The 27,344-nt window shown below is 35.9% G+C and overlaps 1 protein-coding gene and 1 long non-coding RNA gene across 3 annotated transcripts; one reads left to right on the top strand and one right to left on the bottom strand.

The window, feature by feature from the left end:
- Window positions 1-1,062: 1,062 nt before the first annotated feature.
- Window positions 1,063-27,275, bottom strand: LOC139693986 (uncharacterized). 2 transcript variants are annotated; one of them, XR_011702082.1, is made up of 6 exons: window positions 26,349-27,275; window positions 9,777-9,875; window positions 9,146-9,213; window positions 8,802-8,988; window positions 7,033-7,341; window positions 1,063-1,293 (listed from the first exon to the last, which is right to left on the bottom strand). It is a non-coding gene; the product is annotated as an uncharacterized lncRNA (long non-coding RNA). The 2 variants fall into 2 exon arrangements; XR_011702081.1 differs by lacking the exon at window positions 26,349-27,275 and having other exon boundaries at window positions 9,777-10,037.
- Window positions 13,637-22,877, top strand: LOC139693893 (zinc finger protein 714-like). Its single transcript, XM_071592213.1, has 12 exons — window positions 13,637-13,719; window positions 13,883-13,997; window positions 14,195-14,266; window positions 14,836-15,279; window positions 16,700-16,776; window positions 16,872-16,992; window positions 17,102-17,322; window positions 17,578-17,844; window positions 20,058-20,429; window positions 20,518-20,622; window positions 20,814-21,011; window positions 22,330-22,877. The coding sequence occupies exons 1-12, from the start codon at window positions 13,681-13,683 to the stop codon at window positions 22,609-22,611; spliced, it is 2,313 nt and encodes a 770-aa protein (XP_071448314.1). The 5' UTR covers window positions 13,637-13,680; the 3' UTR covers window positions 22,612-22,877.
- Window positions 27,276-27,344: the final 69 nt, after the last annotated feature.

Genomic DNA, 27,344 nt, shown 5'->3' on the forward strand with positions numbered 1-27,344 from the left:
ACAAAACAATCTTGGCAATGTAGTGCCAACAGCAAAGAATTAAGGGTGATGGCATTTTTCTCAGAAGCTACTTTGTTGTATTATCTTTTTCACAATGCCTTTGGTTGCAGGTCGTCATTGCCAGGGCACATAAAGTCGACCCTCATCCAATGGAATGCTAGTCAGAATACTTGTTATTTTTCAGTTCATCTGGAAATGCAGATCCAGCAATGGGTGCTGGCGCTGGGCTATCTGTACCCGAAAGACAACATTGCCCTTGGTGCTTCAGCAGCAGGAGGGGGGACAAGAGGACACCACTTTTTGATGTTCCCTCTTTAAGGCAGCTGTCAGCAATAAACAGGACATAGAAACTATTTACCAAGTTATTGAATGCTGGTCATATTCTGGGAGCAGTTGACTAGCTCAGGTGGATATCTGGAAGTGTGTTGTTTAGTGGCTTGAACAGGAGTTCTTGGATTTAATGTTTGGAACCACTACATTGCACCCCTCCAGGAGATCCATCTGTGGAAGTAAACTGCTTCTGGCATATCACCTGCATTGCAAGTGTAAATTTTTTTTGTTTCTTTTATTGTTGACAGTTAAACCGAGGAGAGGAACTCAACACTTGCTTCACCATAATTTTGTAAACAGAATGTAATTATTTTCAGGTTAAATAAAATTTTTTTCTAAACCCTATTAAAATTTTAATTACCAAAGTCTCAATGCTGGACAGAAGCTGGTTTTAATCAAATAGGACTTATGGGATATATATTAAGGCTTTTTTTGACTCAGAAAGCAGCAAAATTGGTGTAAATGTGCCATTTTTAGCCATTTTTTTTACTTTTCTTTTTATATTTGCTCAAAAATATTGTATAGTTGATGAAATAATTTTTTTTCATCATTATATCATGTATTAAATTTCATGTACATTGATTGGCCAGAAGTAAAAAGTGATCAGTTAAAAATTATTCTAAGTCCAGAGCAAAAAATTCCATGGCCAGGGTTAAAAGAAATTCAAATTGTTCAAAACAAATATTTATTTCCCTAGAGAAAGAGTACATAGTTTCACTAAAAAAAGACAAGGATAACATGTAAAAGTAAAATATGCTTACTACCATGCATAGACTTTTATTGGCATGGCAGCTTGCAATACAGTGGATCAGACATATTTGTCTTAAGTGATGCACAGAATAGTTTCCATTATTGAAGTTTCATTAAGTTGTGTGCAGGATGGTTCCCTCTATTCAGCAAATACACCATGATCAATTTGGCAGCAGCTTTTTAAAGGTGGACATAGCACTGATAATATAAGTCCTGTAAAAAGAAAATAAAATTTTTAATTAGAAGAATTGTGATAGTGTCATAGTTGATAATTAGCTGACTATTGATTGAAGATAACTATTTTCATATTTTTCTTTTTTATTATTGATATTTTTCCATCTTAGTTAGTCAAGATATGTATTGATAGTTGATTTTGACAAATTGAGAAAATCTATACATTAACTAACTGCAAAGGGAGACTATTAGCAAATTTGTATCCTTTTCTACAATAATACTTTTCCCCAATAAATTGGAGTAATACTTTTCATTTCAATATTTAAAGATTCTTTAACTAAATTTTAATTGACCCAGTAATATCAAATCTGAAAAAAATTGTTGAATTTCAGGATGTTGAATCTATCATGAATGTAGTCTTGAATCTTGAATACTGACTAATGTAATAACTATCAAAATATGATAGCATGCAACCAATACAAGAAGGGATTTAAACAGGACAAAATTTTTACCCTGTTGAATATGCATTTAACTACCATAGCGACAGTTTACATTCAAGTAACATTTAGTGACCTCAGATTAACTTATTTGACAAGGAACTATCAAAATATAAAGTATACAGCAAATGTAAGAAGGTCATATGATAGACCAAATGCTTGACTTTTTAAATATGCATTCAACTGCTGTCGCAGGGACAGACATTCACTCAAGTAACCCAGCCCTGGCTGTTTTCCAGCTACACTAAAACAAAGCTTTTAAGGATATCTAGCATTAAGGGATAACTAATTTTACTATCAAATTCTTTAACAGAATAATGAGAGGCTTTTCTTGCATTAACTAAATAGTTAAGTCACTGTACATGTGCGAGTTACCAAATGTTATCCAATGGATCAGAATGACCTATCATGAATTAACCCTGAACAAAATTACAAATTACATCTATATCTATATTACAAAAAATATGGCTATTGAAAAATTAAAACAAAGTTTATTATTTATAATGAATTTGAAATCTTGCCAAACAAATACAACAATATATCCACAAGGAATATGATATTTAACAAAAAATAAAATAACTTAACCAACCAGCAAAATATACAGAATATGTACATAATAAAATTCAATGACATATGCTTCAAATTGCTCTGGAAGCAAAACTTACATAATGCCAAATACACTTACATTAGTAATGATTTCATCAGGCTTTTTAATGTCCTGTCTCATTTCAAAAGTACCTCAAAATTATTTGAATGATGTCTTGTTCCTTGGGCATTAATCAACTATCAAATTATTATCAACATAAATCATTATTACATATGGTATCATTGAGGGCTAAAGGCTCCTCTACCTTCTCCCAAGTCATATTTAAACTGCAAAAGAAGGCTATTCACATCATTGCATCTTAACCTCCAATTTCATCTGCCCTTCCAATCTTTCAAGAACCTAGGCTGATACAATTCATCCATAAACATCCTGTTCACCGCAATGCACATGAAACATCTGTTAGACTCGCATTTTCACTGCCACAGTCACCATACTAGACCCCAGTCAAACCTGATTTCCAATTTCCATCTAACCAAAGCTGCCAGACTAGGACCAAAGTCACTAAACCTAACAATAAATTACCACTGAAATACCTAGACATAGGATATATAACAGTTCAAAAAACAAAATCTCTAGCCAAGAAAAATTACTATAGTGTATCCGAATTTATAAAGTATAAAATATGATTTGTAAAAGAAAACCTACGAAAAGACCTATGTATCACTAAATATACGATAAAAATGTAAATATGTTTATTTGTGTATTTTTTCAACTTTCTCTGAATATGAACTCTGAATTCTAGTTTATTATGACATATCCTATATTATTATTGTAGACCACTCCTTTGGGCTAGTAAAATTATAATAATTATCATTATAACTAAGAATTTGGTAGCTAATATAATTTAATTCCAAAAGGATGATCAAACTGAAAAGCACCGGTAAGAAATTTACTCTTGTATTTAGTGCCTCAAATGAACTGACGCGAATGATGTTCCATTGCATTACACCTTTTAGTTTAAATGTCATTATTTTATATTCTACCGTTTCAGGCTTCACTTCATGGAAGTATTTCATATCCATTCTAAAAAGGCTTTGTACTTTTCCACATATTATTATTATATGGTACAATGCGTTTAACCGATTTGCGGCATCATCAGGTACAAATTTACTTAACAAACAGTGCAAGAATATACATGCTCAGAACAGAGTGGGGGCGGGGAGGGGAAGGAGGGCCTGAGAGGGGTGGGTTGAGGGGTTGGTTTGCCCAATTCCAGGCTAGTTTCTCAGAAAGTAGGGAGGGAGACGGGAAGGATTGCTTGTTACCAAGTGTTAAGTTGGGATTTGCTACGTGCCTCCAAATCTCCATTTCCTTGTGAGCGTCCATTTTAATTCTTTTGAGAGTATATGTTATACGATTTTGGACGATACGAACTCATTCTGGGACAAAGTCACTGCTGTGGTTGAATTCTAGTGGGTGCTTAGCAAAGAGAGTTGGTATTCTTATTTTTGTGACACCATGCGTGTTCCTTGGCTCTAAACTTAACATTCCTCCCTGTCTCTCCAACATAAACAGTGTTGCAAACCTCTCATTTCAGTTTATAAATACCCGATTTAAGAAGGCTATCCTGTGTATCTTTACTATTGACTAGAAGTTTGGAGAGGTTTAGGAGTGTATAAAAGGCTGCTTTGAGTGAGGTGGGTAGGCAGTTGGAAATCCTGTATGATATATCTCCCAGAAATGGGATCGAGCACCAGCTAAAATCTTTAGATAATGTGGACTGTGCGGAGGAAAAACTATTTATGGCCATTGATTTTTGTTTTTTCCGAAGTAATTTATCAACTAGCTTAGGATTGTAATCATTATTGATAGCTATATTCATGATTGTCATGCATTCAATGTTGAAGTTTTTGGAGGGACGCATTGAAGCACAATAAACAACAATGAACAATTCAAATTTAAAATGACTCAATGTATCTTTTTAAAATATTCTATATTTAAAATTAATCGAGGTGGTCATTCAATGGATTGATTCCCTATTTAGATATACGTTCCACTATTTCTACTGTATTTTATGTACTACCTTGGCAGTATGGGTGGGCGACAGGGTGATTCAACAACAGTCGAGTAACTACAAACAATTAAGTAATTCAATCAATTTGAATTTAAATTGAATGTGAATTTGGTTAGCAACAGCAGACAAGGAATTACTTAATGAGTTTTAGTTTAATTTACTAAATTCAACTAAATTCGTGCTAGTGTTTACGAAGCAAACTAAGACAAACAAAGTTTCATTATTTTGCTTGATGGACATTTGACTTTTAAAAATAAAACCAGATTTAAGTACATTTAAAATTTATATTTGACATGAAAGAAAATTGAAGCACAGTTGCTGACAGCATGGATTTAATTCCCCAAGAGTAAAATAATACTTTTAATTGAAATGAAATATGCTAGCTAAAAAATATTCCATCCAGTTACCACAAATGGGGAAAATACTTTCCATTTTTCAAACATGGCCTCTTGTTATTGGCAGACTTCATTTCTGGATAGCGAGAGAAATTTTGTACCAAGAAGAGAGACGACCGCAATAGATCAAGAAGAGGAGGAATCTCCCAGGATTCACGTTCATCTTGCAATAATTCTGGGAAACTATTTTTAAAATTTAGTCAATCATTTCGGAATGGAATTCACAGGTGGCACCTAAAACTATGTGTTTCAAATCAAAGCGTTTAAGTTACAGCTTGCCAGTCACTTGACCATTCCAAAGACCTGTGCTTTTATTTGACATCAAAGAAACAACTCTTGCATAAGTGTCAACCATTCAATACAGTGACCGATTTCCAAATATACGGGTTCATACAAGTTATTCAGTAAAGCCACGTAAATACACAGTTATTGCATACAATTAATTGAGAAATTAACATTAAAGGTATTCAACTGTCTTAATTTTTTATAAGGTTCGCTTTACGTAATGGGTTAAATGGCTGTACTAAATGGGGAAACAGTCAAGTGATGATAACTAATTAGTAAAAATAATTTACTACAGGAACGGGGAGGGGGGGAAAGTTACATATATGATTTCGCCAGAATTTTTAATCACTAATCGCAATAATTTTTATCAGAGCTCGATCCGAGAAAAAGTACAGCATATTTCAAACAACTTTGCCACATTTCTTCAAAGATTCTTTGATACAGCGGTCTCAGAAATATGCCTATAGTATTAGGCGATCGCCTTGCAAGCGCAGCGATTGTTTAAACAGTTCCTTGAAAACTTGAGTTGCATGAAATCAGTTTACAAACTGGGTGACACACTAAGCTGCTGAGGAGACTAAAGCGATATGAGAGGAAACTGCGACTTAAAAAATAGGATACACAAGGGTATTAAAGCCCCATCGATAAAAATATTGAGAGAATGTTATGGAGTACATAAAATATTAGTAAAACGGACGTCAAATTTAATAAAAATGATGCCTCAAAATTTACTCAGGTCTACATTTATTATTCCCAATAATTTCAACCAGAATCATTTATTTACAATTTTGTATTATGTCATTCCTTCAAATATGCAAATCTAAGAACTACGCACACTGAACGCATTAAATGCTTAAAATTGATCGGCTGCAATATGCCATTAAACATCGACAGTGATACTCTTGTGACTAGTAATTATTTAGAGAAAGCAGAAAAGATTTAAAATCGGCCAATTAGAAGTGGATAGTCTCAGGTTAAGTTACAAAGAAATATTACTGTTGCTCGACGTAAACTGTTTCGGAGATATTTTTAGTCAAACATGGTGCGGCTCTTAAAAAAAGTTTTAACATTCAATATAGCCTTAAGTAATCAACGCCATTCAATCCAGCTACTTTCGAACTATGCAGTTACCTTCAATGATCATTCGAAAGTGCCCCTTGCTTCAGCAGATAACGTGTCACTTAATTTTAATGTGAAGCAGAGGTCAGTCAGGTTTTCTAAAATTGAGCGTGTTAACTCGTATCTGGAGGGATAAGCAAAAATTCAAATATTATTTACATTCCTTCGCACTGCGGTTAACTTTATGAATAAAAAATGTGCTCCCCAACAAGGTAATATACTTGAGTTAACTCAAGTCTACGTTTATTTTAGTCTGAAAGAAATCCAAATTTGATTTAGCTTAAATTATTTTAAGATATTGTAAAATATGGGCGATTCCACGCAAAATCGATAAAGAATTACCACATTCACAGATTTGATGAATTGCCTCCACAATAACAGACTTTGAAGAAAATAGGAAATTAAAATAATAGCTTCATCTCCGACACCTTTCAAACAGTTTCAGTCCTAACTTTACAAAAGCTTTCCTCAGTCAAAACAATCGGCACACCACTTAAAATACATCCCCCTAAAATTTTAATTTACTTTTCACAGTTGTCTAAGTATTTTAATGCTACTGATGCACTAAGTCAAAACATTTTTCATGCTAACAGCATCAAATAGGTGGACTTTTGACGAGAAAACAAGTGATAAAATAAAATGAAAATTAAAAATATTGAATTGAAAAATGTCACAAAAATTTTAATAAAAACTAAAAACCTTAAAATATTCAAATTAAAAATTAAAACGATGATGAATTGAAAGAAAATTAAAATATAGAAGTAAAAAAATGAGACTAGTAAAAAGATAAAGAAATACTGAAAAATACATTCAAAGATCTTACTGGTGCATGAAATAGTAGAAATGCGATATTGCAACTACCTTTCCGAAGAGCCAAGGTCCAGCTTGAGATTTTAGAGATGATATCTCCCCGATGAGCTGATTTCCATAGCACGACAGTCTTTCATTCTTCACTCATCCCAAATCTTTGCTCTCGTCCGATCTGTAGATATTCAGCGAGCTCGAGAATTCTCCCGTTGAAAGGGCGAAATTGTGCGACGAGTCTTCGAATATTCCGAATATTGGAATAAGTCTAAGAATAACATCATGAAGTTATCAGCGACTGTTGCGGCAGCAAGTTTCTTGAGTCCATTTTAAATGCACCGCCGCTTCAGCAGAGAAACAACCTTACTAGAAGAGAAAATTGAAAGTCTTTATTCGCGAAGAATATTAAAAAATCTAAATTAACAAAATAAAAATAACACAAAAATGCCTGGTGATGGCATTAATTCCTACGAAAGATTTCTTATAACTACTAATTTACGTCCAAAACAAAAATGGATTGTGGAAATTAAATTTCTAAAAACTTCGCATATATCCACGATACAAACTATTTGGCGTTACCACATTTCGATAAATTATTCAGCATCTTCAAAAACACTGAAGGAGAGAAATATTTATAAATCTTGACATGTCTGCTTTGACTTAGGCTTTCCTAAAGATTGGTAATTATTAAATTTCAACCCATAACATCCAGAAAAGTGGACAATTTGTATCGCTAGGGAAATTTCAGAAAATGAATCTCGCGAAAATTCGAGAGGCCAAGGAGTAAATTTCCGAGAATTCTCTAATTGAGTTCATACCATCTGAATACCTCGTCCAGACACTGCGCCCGTGCAGTGACATTAAGAATCTGCATAAAAACAAAACTAGCAAGATTCTTTTATTTAAATGCACATTCGTTAATTACACTATGGAAGTACTTGAAATTTTGACAAGATTTATTTTTCGAACTAACCATAGAATTAACAATTATGGAAGTTAACTCATTGGAATAGGTCACTTTGTAGAAGTGAGAATTCACTTCCAAGCATAACGGCTGATACGTCGTGTGGAGAATCAATGGAAACATCCCCTTGTTAAAACGCATTGAAACTACGAAAAATTACCGAATCAAAAAATGCTGTGAATCACATCGGTAACAAATAATTATGTAATAAATAATTTCACGATTTATTACGCTATACGATCGGCATATGAAATCTTATGATAATATTTAGGACGCGAAGCACGAAAATGCCTGCAGTTAAGCTTACGAACCACTAAATTTGCACACAAAAATAAAAATATATTGTAAGAGAAAGCAAACAAGAACTATAAGTAGAGATGAACAAAGCACAGACTAGTTCAACCCTTAATATAATAATAATAATAATAATAATAATAATAATAATCAGAATTAAATTATTTATATCTTCATTACTACATAATCAGCACGGACATGCGGAAGCTGAAATCAATGCAGTGATCGTCGACTAAAAATTGCCAGGAAAAATATTTTAGAAGCAGCATAGCAATGCCCAACAGGTTTTGCAGACATTCATGACGTAGATTTGAGTATTTTACAAAAGCCATCAAAAACAGGCGGAAATATAAAATCATCAATCGGAGCAAATAATTAGTCTTTATCAAAGAAAAATCTTACAGTTGATTCTGAGGCGGAATATAGCAGTAATCTATTGAGCGATACCCATTCTACTCAGGATAGAGGCTGCACCCGCGGCTGAAAACTACTATTAATCCATTTAAATGAATCTTCCAAGTTGTCGAATTTCACAGAGGGTTAAATCAATGCGCAGAAATTATGTTACCTTTCCAGAGTAAGTATAAGCAGTATCAGAAATCGTCTCGCCGATCAGCTGATCACAAGAGATCATTCTTGTCTTCAACTGCGATGTGTGCCTCTCAACTTAGTCAAATGGCGATGCAATGCATTTTTCCCTAGTTTAAATGGTAGTGAGTCCAAGTGATACGAAAGGCTGGTTGAAGTTCAAGCGTCTGCAAGGCATTAGAGCAGTAAGGATAAGTTCTTGGAAAAAATATTCTATTGATTTAGTTTAAGATTTTGCTATTATAGTCTTAAAATTAGCAAGTTCATAAAGTGATACGGACATGACGTATTAAAATCGGGTAGATTCATTTTTATAACTAATACCTGGAAGCTTAATACTCAAAACTTTTTATCTCTTTCTCTCCAATTGCGACATTACACCTTCGGGTGAACTGAAAAAAAGATAGTCGCAACGAAAATAATAAATTAAATAGAGTATCCTTAAATATGAGATTCAATTCATATTTGGCATGTTTTCATTTAAAACATTCTCGTTACGCACATGAAATTTGACCATAAAATTCGCGAATGAAAAGTTACTCAATGCGCTCATTCCAAAGTATTTTCACGATTCTCGAACATTCATTTAAGGAACACACAGGGACCTAGTTCCCCCAAGTAAAACAAGTCTGAACAGTACAATTACTCAAAAAGAGAAGAGCATACGCTTCCCGTTAAGTCGCGTCAAATTTCGCTTTTCCCAAATTTCGAGTGTTAACTGCCGCGATGTCTTAATTCAGTTACTGCAGAAGGAATGTACAAATATATCCTTTCAAACGTGAACCAGCATTATTATGACATTACTTATCTATGAAAAGACGGAGTGAACATTATGAGGGAAATAAAAAGTTCAGGGTAGAATTAAGACGGTGCGGGAAATCCGTTTTAGCAACTTAATTCATTATTAACGTTACTGAGAAAAATTACCGATTATTGAGAATGAAGGAACACTTACTTGATTTATTCGAGACATCGGCGATATTCCGTCGCTCTCGCTACGTATTCAGCGCCGTACAGGCCACCCTCTCTTTAGCCCACCTTTCAACAACCAGAGCTTAAAGAATAAATGGATGTCTTCGTAGAAGTTAGTTCTCGGCCAGGGAATGAAGAGGGTAGGGGGAAATAGTTCAGCGAAGGCAGGGGATTGGTGGGCGGAGATAAGAGGAGGGGGAGCTTTGAGCTGCCGAGAGGGTGGGAGGTGGCGAGTGAGGGGCATTTCGATGTGGGGGGATGATTTTGACGAAAGGATGTCGTAGACAGCTGAACATGAAATGGCCAGGATATAATGTGACAAGCATTTGTCATGGAAGTACATATAAAAAGCAAATATGCGGCAAAAATTAATTACCATGCGACAATGATTGCAGCATTAGGTTTTTGTTTAAGGTGTGCACACTCATTGGTGCGCAAGGTAAACAAAAAAGCATTTTCTATCCTTTTTTTACATTACATAAGACATGCGCGCGAGAGGAGCAAGATAATAACAACAATAAAAACTAAACCATAACGAGATAAGTTTTTGCCGAAAGGCTTAAAACCAAAGCTGCTGAAGAGCATCATCAAGAAGAGCCAAAACACATCATCTTGGACAATAAAAATTATCTCAGCGATCAAAAGTAATCCAATATTTCTGCAAGTATTATTTTAAGCGCAAACGTCTATTAAGATAAAAACACAGAAAGAGTAAACGTTTCAAATTATTCTTGGGTATTTTTCCATTCCTTAAAGTCTAAGGCGTGTTCATATGTTCTGCGGCGTGATTTAGATCCCTTCGTCTTAATAAATGCTCCTTTCGGTCGTCCTCGAGCAAACGAAGTTCACTCCCACGGGCCCGATTGACTTGTCGCGATTCGACTGGTTTCCTTTAGGACGGGTCAGATTTCCACTCACGCCAGCCGTAAGGTTGGCTCAAAATGATGCGTCACCGAATACAAGGTTGCTGGTTAAAAACGCTAACGGAAATCAAAACATGGGTCCACCACGACATCGCTATGTGCGCCGGGCCATTCGAACTGCCTTACCACCGTCTCCTTGCAGCCAGCAGATACGGAAATTCCGAGTCCGCTTCCTGGCCGCCTCGCTTGCAATCCCTCGTGCCTATCCGAATCCAAAAAGCCCGCCCATCCTCCACAGGCAAATGTGGGACTGATTACCAAATCAATGTCTATGAATACGTTCTCGTTATTGGGCTTGTAAGTCGTACCAATTATATCTAACACACTAACAAACAACGATCGTCGTGAAATGGAATCTCAACTTGACGGAAGGTCGAAAAACCACCTCTCCCCCAAACGCTCAGCATTGCAAGCATACCAAATTAAGACAGTTTAATTCACAACGGTAAAGTTTCAAGTCGTGATCCAGTCCATGAATTTTTACCACTGTCGTATCGCCATCCAGTTCACTTAGTAATTCCATTCGCAACGAGAACTTCTGCCCGCTCACGACGGTGGTCGAGCTGGACATGAAAGAACCTGCGGTGGAATCGCCTAATTGCCGCGATAGGGGAGAAGGGGGATGAGGATGGATCGCGAGCACTTAATGTGAAATGGATCCCTTAGAACGATTGCTCATTGCCCTCGCCCTTCCCTTATTCCACCCCTCTTCTCTCCCGCGAATAGAGATAGACAATGGTGCTGAGACAGAGAGGAATTGCGGGTGGACTCATGGAGCGATTTACTAAGAGAAAGTTGGATGTCCAGCACCGCCAGGCTTTAAGTAAAATTGAGTGTAGCTAATAAATGAAAAAGAAAAACTTATTCCAATCCACCACTTTATTTCAGGTACGACTAGTTTCGACGCTACGGCGTCATCCTCAGGTACGCCGTAGCGTCGAAACTAGTCGTACCTGAAATAAAGTGGTGGATTGGAACAAAGTTTTTCTTTTTCATTTATTAAAATGAACTTCCACAAATTTGAGGCTGAAACTATTGAGATAATTGAGTATAGCTGTACATAAACAGAAGTTCGGTTTCTCGGTAAAACGGAGCAATTGCAGCCTTAGTATGTTAGAAGTTAAAAATACTGATCTTAATAGGTCAGATGGCAGCTAAGACACGTTGAATCGTGAACTCCGACAGCAAATTTTATGAAGTGACAAATTTCGGGATTACATAACATTCATATCTTTAGATTATGCCCGGGTTAGAAAAATGAGCATCAGGATGGTGCGCTAGGTAGTATACTGGCTTCCCACCCCGTGAACCCGATTTCGAATTCCGCTGTGATCAAATTTCTCGGAGGTATCCCTTGCAATGTTGAGAGCATTTCATACGGAGCTTGTTAATTTAATTAACGACTTTACATCAGCAATATTAAGACTTTATAGTCCATTCTTCCACCTAACCCCTAAACATTACATTAAGGACAGTTTCAAATATCCTAAGTAGGGAAATCCACATACGCGGGAATCGAACCCGCGACTCGAGGGTTGGCGAGCAAGGACATTACCGAGGTCAGAGAGTTCGCCGTCAGTTGGAAGGGATATTTATATTTTTAGTACTCTGCAAGCCACCGCCACGGTGTGTAGCAGGAGGTTAATTTTTGAATGAACTGAACCAGACTAATTTCGACCCGAATATTGATACTTCGACCACGCTCGGACAATTTTATTCTGGTCCCTTATCGTTCTTGGAAAACATGAAATCTTAAATTTGTATTCTACAAATACGCCTACTGTAGTGTGTAGGGATAATAATACATTTTTAACATCACTGCTAAAGAGACAATCTTCAAGTTTATGCAAGAGATTTAATATGAAATTTAACCTTCGCTCTGAGTGATTCCCAGCCTAGATCCTCTAATAACTTTGATTCGATACTAAGTTTATCATAGCAACGTTTTACAAATCTAAGTCATATACTCTGCACGCGAATCAACTCAGCAATCAATCCAACTTTTTGAGGATCCCATACACTTACAATATATGATAAATGATAACATTTCTCTTTGACCTTTTCATCACATTACCCAGTACTATTCTCATAAATCCTAATTTTTGGTTAGCTTTTCCACATTCTCCGGACGTATTTTCACTCAGGTCGTAAGTGAGGGTAAATCCTAGGTATTTCATGCAGTCTACAAAATCCATGACTACGCATTTTTTCAAATTGTAGTTGCCGAGTGTCGCACCAGCGTTGTATAGCATTAAGGTCAGCTCGTAAAGCTACTGCGTCCTCAGGATCACAGATATCACGGTAAATCACTGCATCGTAGGCAAATAAACTTATCTTACTAGTGACTACGGAGTTACTGCCGTAAACGTAAAGTAGGAATAAAAGAGGTCTGATAACACTTCTGGGAAACACCTGAAGTAAATTCTACTGGATATGAGCGAACGCTGACAACTCTTTATACCCGACCATTCCATAAGTCTAGACCATAGAAATCAGGAATTAACTGCTATCACGGTCCGGACCTAGTGACATACATTTCCTTTCGGAGTAAATTGGATAGGATATCGAAGGAAGAAAACACCCAGAGCGAAAGCAACCCCACCCACTATTTCGGTCTCTTCCGGATCTCCACAACTTGCAACTTCCTCTCTTTTCCGACCGAATTTCAAATATCCATTTCAAGTCTTCTTCTCTTAACATTTACTCGATACATATTTTTCAAAAGCTTCCAATCCACGCTCAAATCATTTCCTAAACGGCTTAGTTCTGAATCCACACATTACTGGGCAGTTAAGCAAGCTATCCTACGGCTCCGCTTCAGTCAGTAGTGACCATTACTTTTTCAGTAATACCAACACAAACACATTGTTCCACCAAGTAGCTAGCTTCAGCTAACTGAGCATCGCGTTGCGTCTTTAAAGGTAGCCATTGCCATTTGTTTGCACGTTAAGAGTTTCATAGCCGATGATGGAATCTGATGAAAAAGCTGTTCTTCTTGATGAGGTTTGCTATTAAACGAAATTTGATGCTTATTTTCAGAAATAAGACATTAAAAAAATTATCTTAATGTGCATATTATTTCCTCTCTACGTAGATATTAACGCTTTTGGTATGAGAACTTTTGCCATGGCCACAATTATATATGTTTAATATTATGTTCTATTAGGTTGAACTATTGCTAAAAAAGCTAAAAGATTTACCTGATGATCTAAAGCAAGCTGCTTTTGAAAAAATTCAAGCCCAATTAAGGCCTTCGCCTACAAAAAATGATAATAACGTAGGTAAGTAAAATTTCTCATAAGATGATTTCATCAATGTTTTTCATAACAACTCGAAATTGTTTTCCTATGAATTATCGCATTCGAATTTACTATATAAGAGTTCATCTCTACATATATTATTAAGGGTAAATTGCTGTGTTTAAAGGAGTCGTACTTAATGATATAAGAACTTGAATTAATTAGCGCTTGATTTTCAGATAATAATGAGGACGATGATGAAGAATTAAAAATTACGGTGAAGAACTCTTCCGACTTTAATTGTGATGAAGGTAAGAGAGCTCAAATAGCATTAAAGACCATTTATGAGATAATAATATCGTCTCGATGAAACACGGATGTATGATGTTCTATGAACTCTCATTAGTGCAGTATAAAAAAAACTCTGGATATTTATTACTACTTTTATTTGGGAAAAAGTGCGGAGTCTTAGTGCTATCTAACTTTTACTTGCATCTCAGACAAATTATTTCCTACTGGAGGACTTCATGGCGATAGCTATTTGTCAGGAAATTATTTCATAATTGAGAGAGTTTAATATTTGCTCTTTGAAACTTTAGTTTTAAACATCTGTTGAGTTGTTATTTAAGAGGGCGCATTGAATGTAATCATTTATAGCAATGTGGGGACTAATATTGGTGTTTATTGTGCTATTTCATGATTGGATGTTATCAATTTTTCAATTAACAGGGCTCCGCGGTTTTAATTAATATATTGCATGCCTCTGGTTTTGTTGGTTAGGGGGTTATATTTGTTTTATTTTTCAACCATTCAATTTGCTTTTATCTTGAAGGTGTTTTTGGAATACCACTAATTATTTTCTTTTTATGTGCATTTTTAGATGTACCTGAAGACCCTGCAAAACAAGATATTGTTAAAGAAGCAAATGTGGCGATTAAAAAACTTTTGAAGGGCCAAATTGTACCTAGTGGTCGTGTTGTAGCCATTCAAGAACCAACTCTTACCAGAAATAAATCTCGAGAATATGATTTGGCAGCAAGTTTGGTGGAAGTCACAATGGAGGTGGTGGAGGGAGAGGAAGGGAAGAATATGCAGGAAGTACATTCTGCCAGTCTGGTTAAAGAGCCAAGAAAATATGGAAAAATGTCACAATTATCAGATTACATAATTAATATGGAAAGTTTGGAAAGTGATTTGGAAGAAAATGCTGATGACCCACCAGCTAAGGTTTTAAAAAAAGGCGAATCTCAAAATTCCAAAGAAAACGCTGAAACTGATGAAGTAAAAGCTGAAGCAGTGGATGACAAAGAAAATGCAACAGATGGTTAGTAGTCAATATTTTAAGAGTCAGTCCTGAAAATGAAGGACAATTAGTGGGGTGATATCAAATGGCAATTCAAATCGCATTTTCTCTCACTGTCAAGCTTGTGACCTCCAAAACTTATGCTTTGGACATCCATGAAGTTTAAGAAAGGTGCAAAAATGAAGAACACAACAAAAAAATAAGGTTTCTGAAGTTGGGTGGGAGAGTGCTTAGCAGTGTAAAAACAAGTAGAATCCAAGTACTTAAGTCATTGAAATTTCCAGTGCTTTCTGTGGATATTGCAAAACCACTGAGTGGCTTAATTCATAAAAAGGGGGATAAATAGGTTGAACATTTATACATTGTTTACTTCCTAGTGTAAAACATTTGTAATTCAAATATTGAGTTCAGACTCTTTAAGGTGATTACAGTGTTACATTGTTCTTCCAATGGTCCTGTAGTCTCACTTATCTAAAAACAAGTATTTTCTTTTTTGTCAACATTTTCTCTATAATATGAATTTACAAGTTGATGTATAGCTTGAAGATGCTGTAATATAAATATTTCCTTTTATCTGTGGGCCAGATAAGAAAACAAAGTACTCAAGGGGTTTGGTCTCATCCAATGAAATGACATTTGTTTTCAGTCCACTGTACTGTACTCTCCTGGTTTCTGTGGTAACATGCCTTGAAGTGGGGGGTGAATGAATATTGTTTTCATTTTGATTTGCTCTAACTGGGGATATCTGCTTGTTCAACTCCAAAATATGGTGCTATTGCAGGTGAACTCAATATCACAGGATTTTAAAACTGCTAAAACACTCATAAAATATTCAATTGTTCCCTATACTTGCGATTGTATTCTTCATTTAATCAATCATAAAATATTGAATTTTTAGGTAGTAATTAAATTTGAATATACAAACCCAATCTGCACCTTTATTTCCTTGTTCTTTGCAATTAGCATTCCATTTAACTGAGAATTCACTGAGGAAAGGGAGCCTTACGTAATTCCACCGATTAATCTTGGAGACTTCTTTTATTATGCAGTGAAGTACATGAAATTAACTAAATGACTGTGATCTACAAATGAAATCCCACATTGTTGTATCAATATATTCTTCAATGGCATAGGACTTCTGTTTGCTTTTTCATGTAAATTAATTTCTCTTTGCAGAGAAGAGGCTTGCTTTTAATCCCTAGTATTGCTCAATATAAATCACACAGTTATCATAAACTGTATTTCCCTCCACATTTTTGCTTTTCACTTTTGCCATTAATGGTCCGAAAAATCAATGCAAAAATTACGTTTTTTGCGAGCATATCATTAGTATTAAGTTACAATAATTCTAATCTAGATGGGCATCAAGTGTTTTTTTCACAGTTTTCACAATTTGTAATATTTTTTGTATTTGATATTATTTGTTGGTTGATCTTTTCAGAGGAAGATAGCTCAAAACCATTGAAGCGTCGAGGAAGACCATCAAAGCAAACTAGATCTGGAAAACTCTCTTGCAAAGTAAGAATATGCATTACCATTGTTAAGCTATGAAGTACTCGGATAATACTTTCCTCGTTGCATAACTATGCTATGATATCGAATTCTTTCCACAGGAATGCAAATTCGAGACTAATCGTCCATCACAATTAGAAATTCACAAGAGAAAACACACGGGTTTCAAGCCATATGCCTGCCCAGAATGTGGGAAGGCTTTCCCGCATTCATCTGGCCTAAGTATGTGGCAATAATTAAAATAAATACATGAGCATATAGCATCATATTTGGGATTTCATTTATGCCTCATGGTTGAGATCCTTTCATTAATAGTGGTGTTTATTTTCAGATGTTCATATCAAGAGACATAGAGGTCAGCGTGATTTTCCATGTGAATTTTGTGACTACCGAGCCTATACAAAAATTGATAAGACCCGTCATATGACTGTTCATACAGGGGAACGCAACCATGTGTGTGAATACTGTGGAAAAGCATTCGCCAAAGATTCCACTCTGAGGGAACATGTGAGGAGCATTCATGAGCGCAAAGACAAATATGTGTGCGAAGAGGTTTGTACTCCGTATATTTGGCCGTCTTTTTCATTTTACTTCTGTTTATGTTGTTGTATGATGCTTGATTTTTATTCTATTTGATAAAATTGATTTTGCTAGCTCTAGCGAGATGATTGTAAAGGGAAACCTAACAATTTCCTAACTTTCACTGTTTGTGCTTTAAATATTATATTAGCTGAATAGTCTATATTTCTGTTAATGTAATGGTTGTTTATTTAATTTTTTCAAATGAATAATTTTATTTTTGTACAGTGTGGCTTCCAGACTTATCGTGCCAACAACTTGAGGGTACACATTCGGATGGTCCACCGAGGAGAATTTGATAATCACGTTTGTCCTGTCTGTAATGCACAGGTGAAACAAAGAAGTGCATTCTTGGAGCATATGAGGGCACATACTGGAGAGCGCCCATTTCAGTGTAAGCTCTGCCCATCATCATTCGCTTGTCCAGCCCGTTTGACTGTACACATTAACAGTGTACATGCTCCTCGCAATTTTCCTTGCGATAAATGTAACAAGGTGAGCTATGGTTTTTACCAATCATAAGAATTTAAATAATGAATAAAATTAAAAAGATAGTCCTGCGTTCCCAAGAGTTTTCAAAAAAATGAAATACACAAAGGTGAAATGAATTTTGTCGCCTTAACGAAATGCACACCTGTGGATCAGAAAGTTTTGGAAGGTCTCTAAGAACTAGTACTCTTCATCATGCTCCTTAAAAGCAGTTCTGCATATTTTATTCACTATTTTCTGGTGTAACAGATTTCTATATCCTCATATAAAAATATATATATAGTTTTTTTACTTTCACGATCCAAAATTCCTATCCCCTACTTCCTGCTTAACTAACATTTTTTCCATCTGCATCCTTCTCTACCTACCTCTCAATTAAATTTCACAAAAAGTAAAAATTATTTATTTCAAAAACCTTTTCCTATTTACTCTTACTATTAACTTTATAATGGTAACTCACAAAATGAACTTGAAGATTGTTTAACAGAAAGCATTAGGACCAGGGGAGGCACTTGAACTAAGACAACATCACTTGGTATTAAAAGCCTGAACCATAAGTTTGTCTTACCTGAATTGAGATACTGCTAAGCTTGATTTCAATACTATCATGAACACATTTAGGTAAGACAAGTTATCAATGAATTTGGCTTTGTATAAACAAAAAAATAAGGAAATTTACAATTCTAATTCTCATATGTGTGTGGATGAATAATGTCGAATATATTATTACTGTTCCACCTCATCATGGCCTTTTACATTTAGAAGAACAGTTTCATCCAAATCATATGATTACCAATAAATATTTGGGTTTACATGTATATTAATATTGTATGAAATAATAGATTTGACGCTACATATTTTAGGAAAGATGATCATAATGTGGGAGGGGAAAAAGGAACGCTTGAATGTGTGAACTCTTGGATGCTATGTTATAATAAAAGGGCAGTTTGACGAATATGTGCAAAAATGAAATCTGCATCATTTTTCAGGATAAACTATTTTCATTATTCAATGTTGGGATCCTCAGTCTTCCAATGCTGCGCTAGTTTATTGATCCATTCCAAGTATGAGTAATGCGATTGTTTTAACTCTACAAAGTAGGCATTTGTTTCTGCAGTCATGTCCTCATTTGAATATAATATACTTCCTGCCAGTCATTCATTCATAAGAGAAAGCATATAGTAATCCTAAGGAGCCAAATATGGAGAACAGGAGAGATGGAGATCTTAGCTCCTTAAATTTTGAATTTTGCTTTCACTGCTGCAGACTGCATGGTGCATTGCCATGATGGAAAAGGGCCTTTTTAAGGGCTGGTTGTGGACAGTATTCTTCCAGATTAGTTTTCAAACAGTCTGCAAACAATGTGCACCTGTAATGGCTCGTCCCTTTTCCAAATGACCAATGACTATTATTCCTTGCAAAACCCCATAAACAATCGCTAGATCCTTCCCAGCTGAAGGGATGGTTTTTGCCTTCTTTGGTCCAGGCTCTGCTGGTACACACTGCTTTGACTATTCCATGTTTTCTGGCATGTTATGGTGTATCAATATTTTGACTACAGTGACAAAATGATGCCTGAAATCCAGTGCATTTTATTAAAACAGATTCAAAACCAAGCCTGGAACAGGTCACATAATTTAATTTTTGGTCAACTGTGAGCATTCAAGTCACCCATTCTGCAGATCATGCAATCACATGTTCAAATTTTGATGGAAAATATTGTATGAATATTCACTTGAGATCCCTACAGAATTAGCATTCTGTCCTCCATCTCCATATTGTTTCATCATTTCTGGAGTTGTGACCTCAACAGGGCGTTTAGAATGTTCAGCAGTTGGCACTCATATGGCCAAATATTTTGAAACCTTGTATAAATAATTCAAATTGAAGTCAGAGATTCACTATGATGTTTATAAAGTTTCTCTTTAGTTTCTTAAGGCAATTTGTCTTTAATAAAATGAATGTTTGATCAACACACAAAATTCTCTTTTGCCTCTTCTTTGGAAATCACTTTATGTGAATGATTCAACTTCAACTAAGCACTCAACAGAGAGCAAATAGATCTGGGTTAGTTGATCGGGCTGAAACTTAAGTGTGTTCCTTGAGAGATGCTACTTTGAAAATAACCAATGGTGCCATCTCTCTGATTTTTCATAGACTTTTGAAACTACCCTCGAAAAAGAATGATAACTCATTTTAATACAAATTAATTTTTTCAGGTATTTCAAACAAAGCATCATTTGCTGAGACATCAAATAATCCATACCAATGAGCGTCCATTCTCATGCCCTTTCTGCATGTATGCATGCAACACACAAGGGAATATGAGCAAGCATGTAAGGGCTGTTCATCACATGCCAGATTTTTCATTTCGGAAGCACAAACTTGCATCAAAACTCTCACGAAAAGCCTTTAGTGCCGCCAAGAAAGCAGCAAGTACCACAGAAGTGAAAGGTGAACAGGATGGGAACTGTTCTGAGTTAGAAATAACTGATGATGATTGGGTAAGAAAAGGTCAGCGTGTAACAGAAGAATACTTGAAGTCTTTTTCAGCCAAAGTTGGAAGAAGGATAACACTAGAAGAACTGCAGGTAAGAAAAATTTAAAGAAATACACGAATGTCCACTAGCTGGAATGATTTTTGTAGCAGCCCTGGAACTAATTTTTTTTATTTATAAGGTTAAAGAAGAAGAGAAGAAGAAAAAACTAATGATAGAGCAGTATCAAGCTCGTCAAAAGCGCATCAATCGAATTTTAACCCCTGAACATTCATATTATAGTAAGGTTGGTATTCTCTCTTAAATAATTCAATACACAAATAGAAGACAACTGTGAATTAGTAAAGCATGATTGTAATTTCAATGACAATGGCCATTTACACTTGATTTATTTAATTTTCTGATTATCTCACTTCCCTACTTCTTTTTCTTTGACTTACATAACCTCTGGACTATAATGAAACTTTAATTTTTCAGAATGTGCCTGAAAAACATGATGACTCTAAGAAAAAATCAAAATCTGCAAAAGCCAAATCTTTAGAAGGTGAAGAAGAAGTGGAAATGTGTGATGATGCAGTTGCTGAAGAAATTATTTCCAGTGGTGGACAAAATCAAACGGCAACAATAGTCGTTGGCACTGTGGGAGGACAGGCTCTTCCAGCTACTGCTGGCTCGGTGAGTACTTCCCACAAAACATCACTCATAATATGCATAATTATTGTAAATTTCATTTTAATGTTACATGCGTCAATATTAAATTACTTTAAAGGGCATTGATTCTCCAAAACTCAGGCTACCCATTATAAAATGAGTACTGGCACTCGGCCTGTCAGGCTCATTTCTCTTTTGGCTTTCTCAACCGACCAAAACAAATAATTCTCCTTATATGGCAATTTCAGAAATGCTAGTCAAATGAAACTTCATTTCAAACCTAAAACAAATAATGTATGGATGGATAAATAGCTCAATTTTATTTGCATTGGTGCAGGAATGACTTGCAAACATAAATGTTTAGTAATTACCTGAAATTCACTGATTTGAAAATTGTTGAGGCCATGTGTCAACTAATCATAAATTATAAATGGGGGCTGATTGAAGTATTTCTTGCATAAGAAATATGCCAAGTCAAACCATATGTACTTCCTAAAACTTTATCTGGTTATTCCGTTCACATTAGGTTTTTTTTCTTTCTTCCCCACTACTTCTACAATTAAATATATTCATAAACTCTGCTGAAAACGATATTTCTGCCTTCACAAAATTGCAGGAAATGTCTATTCTTTTTCCCGACTAACAATGACTAAATATAAATGTAATGATTACTTTTCAAGGATATGTTTCCTTTTGTGCAGAGTGGCTAATAATCATATGTACACACCTGTCTTTCTGATGATAATTTTCTTCTACTGTCATCAAAAGGGTTGCCATGGTATACTGTAAATACTTCCAAACTTAAAGTGTGAGCTCTTTTTGTGCACAAGAATTAAAATAAGAGCACGTATAAAAGCAAGAAAGCACATTGTATCTCTAAAATTCCTAACAATTTTTTACATTCAAAATAATATTTTTCAAAAATATTGTTTTGGAACTTCAGTTATGGAGTATTTTATTTCCTAAACAAACTGCTTTCCACAGAATTCACTCAGCATGTCAAAGGAGATCCTTGCAATAAAAATATTTATAAAAATTAACTTTTGGGAAAAATATTTAATGCAAAAATGGCATAAAAATTGATCATAAAATTATTTATTGTCATTGTAATTTTTGAATTTATAAAAAATTAAATAGATGAAATGGTCACATAACCAGAAAATTTCACTTTGTGGGTCCATTTCCCCAAAATTTAATGGTCCTTCTGTTTTTAATATAAAGGCTGTTAATAATACATAAAACAGGTTTTGAGTTACTATGCTTACAATTCCCTTATCCCTTCCTTCAGTTCAAGACTAGAGAGTTGTAAAATAATTGATTCCATGTGTCTCTGTGTTTTTAGGTGATACATCTAAACACTACAGTGGGAGGAAGTGTGGTTCATCATGTTTCAAACCCTAATCCTAATTATCAGACAGTTTACTTGCCCTCTGGCATGGTGATGGCTGGTAGCGGACAACTTTATAGATTAGTGGCTTCTGATGGTGGTGAAATTCAATTGGGCTCTACTTCAGCAGAAGTCACAAACCCTAGACCTGGACTTATTCTCGAATCTACTGAAGAAGAATCTTCAGAACCAACTGTTGTTGTTATTATCAACACGGAAGATAGTGCAGAAACATGACAGTGCTAGTAATTATTTTTCAAGACACTTCTGAGTGTATATAGTTTGCAAGTGAAAACTTAAATGCTTACTTTGATATGGCATATACTTAAAAGACAAATGAAAATGCCATTTTTAAATATGGTGAGTTTAATGTACACTGTGAAAGTGATCATGCAAAAGGCCAGTGTAAATCAGGTAAAAAATTTTCTGTACACCAGTAATGGTTCAACAGTTGTGTAAAATGTATATTAATCATAAACTATATCCTGCCAATTAAAATATATCCTGCCAACTATATTTGCTTTTATGGAAGAATTTGGACTGCAACAGTGCTTTTCAGGCTTGGAAATTCCTAACATACAAATAATTTGTTTAAAAAATCATTAGGTGATTTTACTTTCAAGGAAGCCAAACATTGAGGTGCTACATAGGTATAATTAAAACCTTTCAAATCCAGAATTATCAGAATCATGCAGAGTGATTTATTTTTTCTCTGCTGAGCCCACATCAAACCCTATACTTGATAAAAATGCACAGAAAGCATAATTTCTGGAATTTCTTCCGTACATAAGTTTCATAATATCTGCAAATGACATTAAAGTTAAGAAAATGTATCGATGAAGCCCAGTATGGGCCTTTGAGTTATTTAACATTCAAATGCCACTTGCAGTCTTAATCCTTCAGGAAGCATGACTTTTCTTGGACCAAATTTAATAAGTTGAACATGACTACTAAAACTAATAAAAATAAATTTCACTTAGCTATTTTTTATCCACAAAAATGTGTCCTCTTTTTAACCTGCCAAAGAAGGAGAACCTAATTATCATGTGGTCCCTTGAGATTCTGCCTTTGATGGGAAGATTGGTTTGATAGGTGAGGGCACAGCTCACCTTGTACTAATTGTAAGCCCTACAGGGAGTGAAATATATGCATCATAGGATTAATTCCATACCCTGGGCCAGTTGCAGTTTCCTATGGAAATCAGGTAAGTAACCAGCATAGGCACACAGCTAAGGTGAAGTCAATGGTGTTCTAAGACATTTGCCAATTCTGAACCTGGCCCTTAAACCACTTAAATTTTTACGCAATTTGTAGCAAAGCAAGCAACAAATCAATTGCAAATTACATTGTTAGATAGGAGTAGGGTATCATTCACGCCCAAACATATTTCCTCTTAACCCCTATAGCTGTACTGGTGGGATTAATGATACTTGCTCCTGGTAGGGTCCCCCACCCATTCTCTACATTCAACTTTCTCTACAAAATATCAACAAAACAATGGATTTAAAATAATAAAACATGATTATTTGGAAATAAATAAATCCTAGTCAATGCACAAACACAACCTTTTTGGAAACAATTGTAACCAGAATCCTCATCAATATCTGTTTCGCTATGCAAAATGTGTAGCCATTATATTAGCATAGGTCAAAGGTTTAGAGCCAGATGAGGCGATGTAGAATCTGTTCCTCAATAAGGCAGCTGTCAAGTATCTGATACCAGTGTTTGGCCTTTTGAGTGATTATGTCAAAAAAACACTATTGAAAAAGGCAAAGGAGTACCACCTCAATTATTTGTCCCAAACAAATAAAGCAAAAGAAGTGTGGTGGAAGATGCAGTGTGAGGATATGGAAATTTTTCACAGAAAGGGTGAAATTGGTGAGCTATACATGAAGATGAAAGCACTGTCATGAATTAAGAAGGGAAAATCTGTAATAACAATCAGAGATCAGTCAATAAAAATACTATTTGAACCAGGAAAGATCCAAGAGAGATGGAAGGAGTAGTAGTATTTAGGGGAGGCGACCGACAGCTGAGGTCATTTGCACCATAGGGGATAGACAGCAAAGGATGAAGGGTGGAGAGAAAACCCAGCATCGGCATTAGCCTACTCTTTATGAAAGGTGCCAAGGGGTCCTCAGCTTAACGTCCCATCCGACAGATGGCATACTCACTCAAAGTGCCCTCCACAAAGCACCTCAAGTAGGGATTGAGATACCTCTGAAAAATATTCAACACCGCCGGGATTTGAACCTGGGCCCTCTGGGTGGGAAGCCAGTATGTTAGCCCCCGCAACATCTCGATCCCCCGAGATGGAAGGAATATATAAAGAAACTAACTGCATGATAGATGCATTACCTCACAAGGTAAGATATAGAGAAATATTATAACATAGATAAGGATAGCTTAGGTCCAGGCTTACTCAAAAACGAGATTGAAAGGAAATCAAGGTAATTGAAATCAATAACGGCCGTGGGGGTGGACAATATTCCTGCAGAACTACTTAAAAAGGTTTAAGAAAAGGTGGGAGGAAGGTTTTTATGGGCTAACTCGTAGCACTTATTAAGGAGAAATTTGTCCATCAGACTTTGCCAGATCAGCGTTTGTTCCTCTTCCAAAAAAGGGAAAGGCAGCATATATGTGAGGACTACAGAAAAATAAATATGATTCTGCATGCAACTCAGTGTTTCTTAGGATCATCAATAAAAGGATGGAGAGCAGGGCAAATGATTACTTAGGAGATGATCAGTTTGGGCTCAGGAAGGAGAGAGGTATGCGTGATGCCATAGCAGTAATGAGGTCACTATTAGAGGGGAACGTAGAATATAATTAGGATGTATTTTTTAAGTTTTGTAGATTTAAAAAAAGCATTTAATAGAGTGAACTGGGTGGAATTAATTGATACATTGTAGACAATAGGTGTAGATTAGAGAAATAGCAGAGTCATCCGCCAACTCCAAATGTGACAGAGTGCTCAGTTTGGGGGGTAAGATGGATAGTCTGGATGGGCAGAGTTAGAAAGAGGGGTACCACAGGGATGTCCATTATCACCCTCAATGTTCATCATTAGTGTGGAGGAAACAGAGACACATGGGAAAAAGTGGAGGTAGCAATGAAAAACTGAAGCTTTCATTTATAATGATATATGATGATCAACTTTTAGTTTTCCAACCAGCCAAGGGTTAGCAAATGCTGCATAGAGCATTGGGATGTCAGTGTAATAGATAAAGGATGATAATAAATGTTTTAAAAACAAAGGTTACGCAGTGTCCCAGAAAAAAATGCTAATTTAAACATAAAAAGAGGGCAGTGGGCACTTTTTACCTATATTGGAAGTGGTTTGAACCTGAGATAAAATAGTAACAAAATAAGGAGAAGAATTGCATTGAGCCAAGAAGTTTCCAAAAAAAAGAGGGAATTATAAGCCAAGTAGCATGCTAGGAGAATGACCTGAAACCTGTAGATGTCTCAGACTTCCCAGGTGTAAACAGTGGATGGAGAGTTCAGATGGGCAGTGTTAAGAAGAGGAGTAAGACCAGGTCGTCCATTATCACCGGGGCTTTTCAATGTATATATGGAGGAAAGGGTCAAGAGGCATGAGAAGAACTGGAAATAGGAGTAAAAGTGGGGGGAATGTCACATCATCTAAGTTTTAAGACAATCAAGTCAAGGGGTTGCAAGTATTGCTGCACACATAGGAAAGTCAGTGCAATAGGAATGGGTTGAGAATAACTGTAAACAAAGGTTTTGCAGTTTCCAAGAAAGATGAAAGCTCAGCTAAACATTCAAACTGGAGAAGATGGAAGTTAACTTATCTTGAAAGTGTTCTGGACAAAAATGGCCAAAGTAGTAGGAATATAAGAAGAAGAATTCGGCAAATTTGCATTTGGCAAAGAGGTGCTAGGAAACTATCTCTTATACATACAAGGGTAATTTGAAAAGTTCTCGGATTGGAATAGAAATAAACAACTTACCTTGGTGGAACTTTTACATGCCCATGTAGTTTTCCTGTACACTAATACAATTGTTGCAGCGATGTCTTGATCCCATCTCGAAAATTTAGACTCCTTCAGGCCTGCAAAATAACTGTCTACTTCAGCTGTTATTTCTTTGGTTGAAGAGAATCTCCATCCACCCAGGAAAATTTTGAGGTTGAGGAAGAGACGGAAACCTGATGGAGCCGCATAAGGTGGGACTGGCCACAATTTGCATCTTAGTTCACGTATTTTTGCTATGACAACGACACTTGTGAGCAGGTGTTCATTGTCTTGATGAAGGATGACTTTCTTCCTGGCCAAACATGGCTTTTTCTGTATCTTTTGCTGCAGTTGATCCAGGAGGTTAGGACAGTATTATCCTGTAATTCTTTGAACAGTGGGGAGATAATCTCTCAGCAGAATCCCTTTCGCATCCCAGAAAACTAAAGCCATCACTTTACCGGCCGACCGTATTGCCTATGCTGTCTTTGATGGTAGTGAATCAATATGTTTACACTGCTTTGACTGCTGCTTGGTCTCTGGGGTATAGTAGTGAACCCAAGTTTCATTTGTTATGCGTTTGCGATCCTGCGTCAAGATTCGCGGCACCCACCTAGTATTTTCTCATATCGAAATCCACAGTTAAAAAGTGATATGCCCATTCAGATGGCATCCTTAGGCTTCAGCGATTTCTAGCATTTTCAGTCGGCGATCCTCCACGACGACTTTTTTGCATTTTTGGAAATATTTTCCCGTGTAGTGTTAAGTTTTGGCCGACCACTACACGGATCATCATCTAAGCTGTCCTGACCAAACTTAAACTAGTTTGTCCACTTGGCAATAGTTGAATATGAAGGACCAGAGTCCCCCAGAATGTTCTGATAGTCAGAATGAATTTCCGTTGTTCTCATATCTTTCTTTAAGAAGTATTTAATCATTGTTCGAGGCTCAAATATTTCCATCTTCAAATATCACTACATGGGAACAACAACA

Source organism: Hetaerina americana, unplaced genomic scaffold (assembly GCF_022747635.1).
Source record: "Hetaerina americana unplaced genomic scaffold, ioHetAmer1.1.p SCAF_5, whole genome shotgun sequence".
NCBI lineage: Eukaryota > Metazoa > Arthropoda > Insecta > Odonata > Calopterygidae > Hetaerina > Hetaerina americana.

Excerpts from the sequence above, each read along its gene's own strand:
- LOC139693893 (XM_071592213.1), top strand. The coding sequence starts at position 13,681 with ATGATGGAATCTGATGAAAAAGCTGTTCTTCTTGATGAG. Across the intron at positions 13,720-13,882 it reads AAGCTGTTCTTCTTGATGAG|GTTGAACTATTGCTAAAAAA; the intron begins GTTTGCTATTAA and ends ATGTTCTATTAG. Across the intron at positions 20,430-20,517 it reads TAACACTAGAAGAACTGCAG|GTTAAAGAAGAAGAGAAGAA; the intron begins GTAAGAAAAATT and ends TTTATTTATAAG.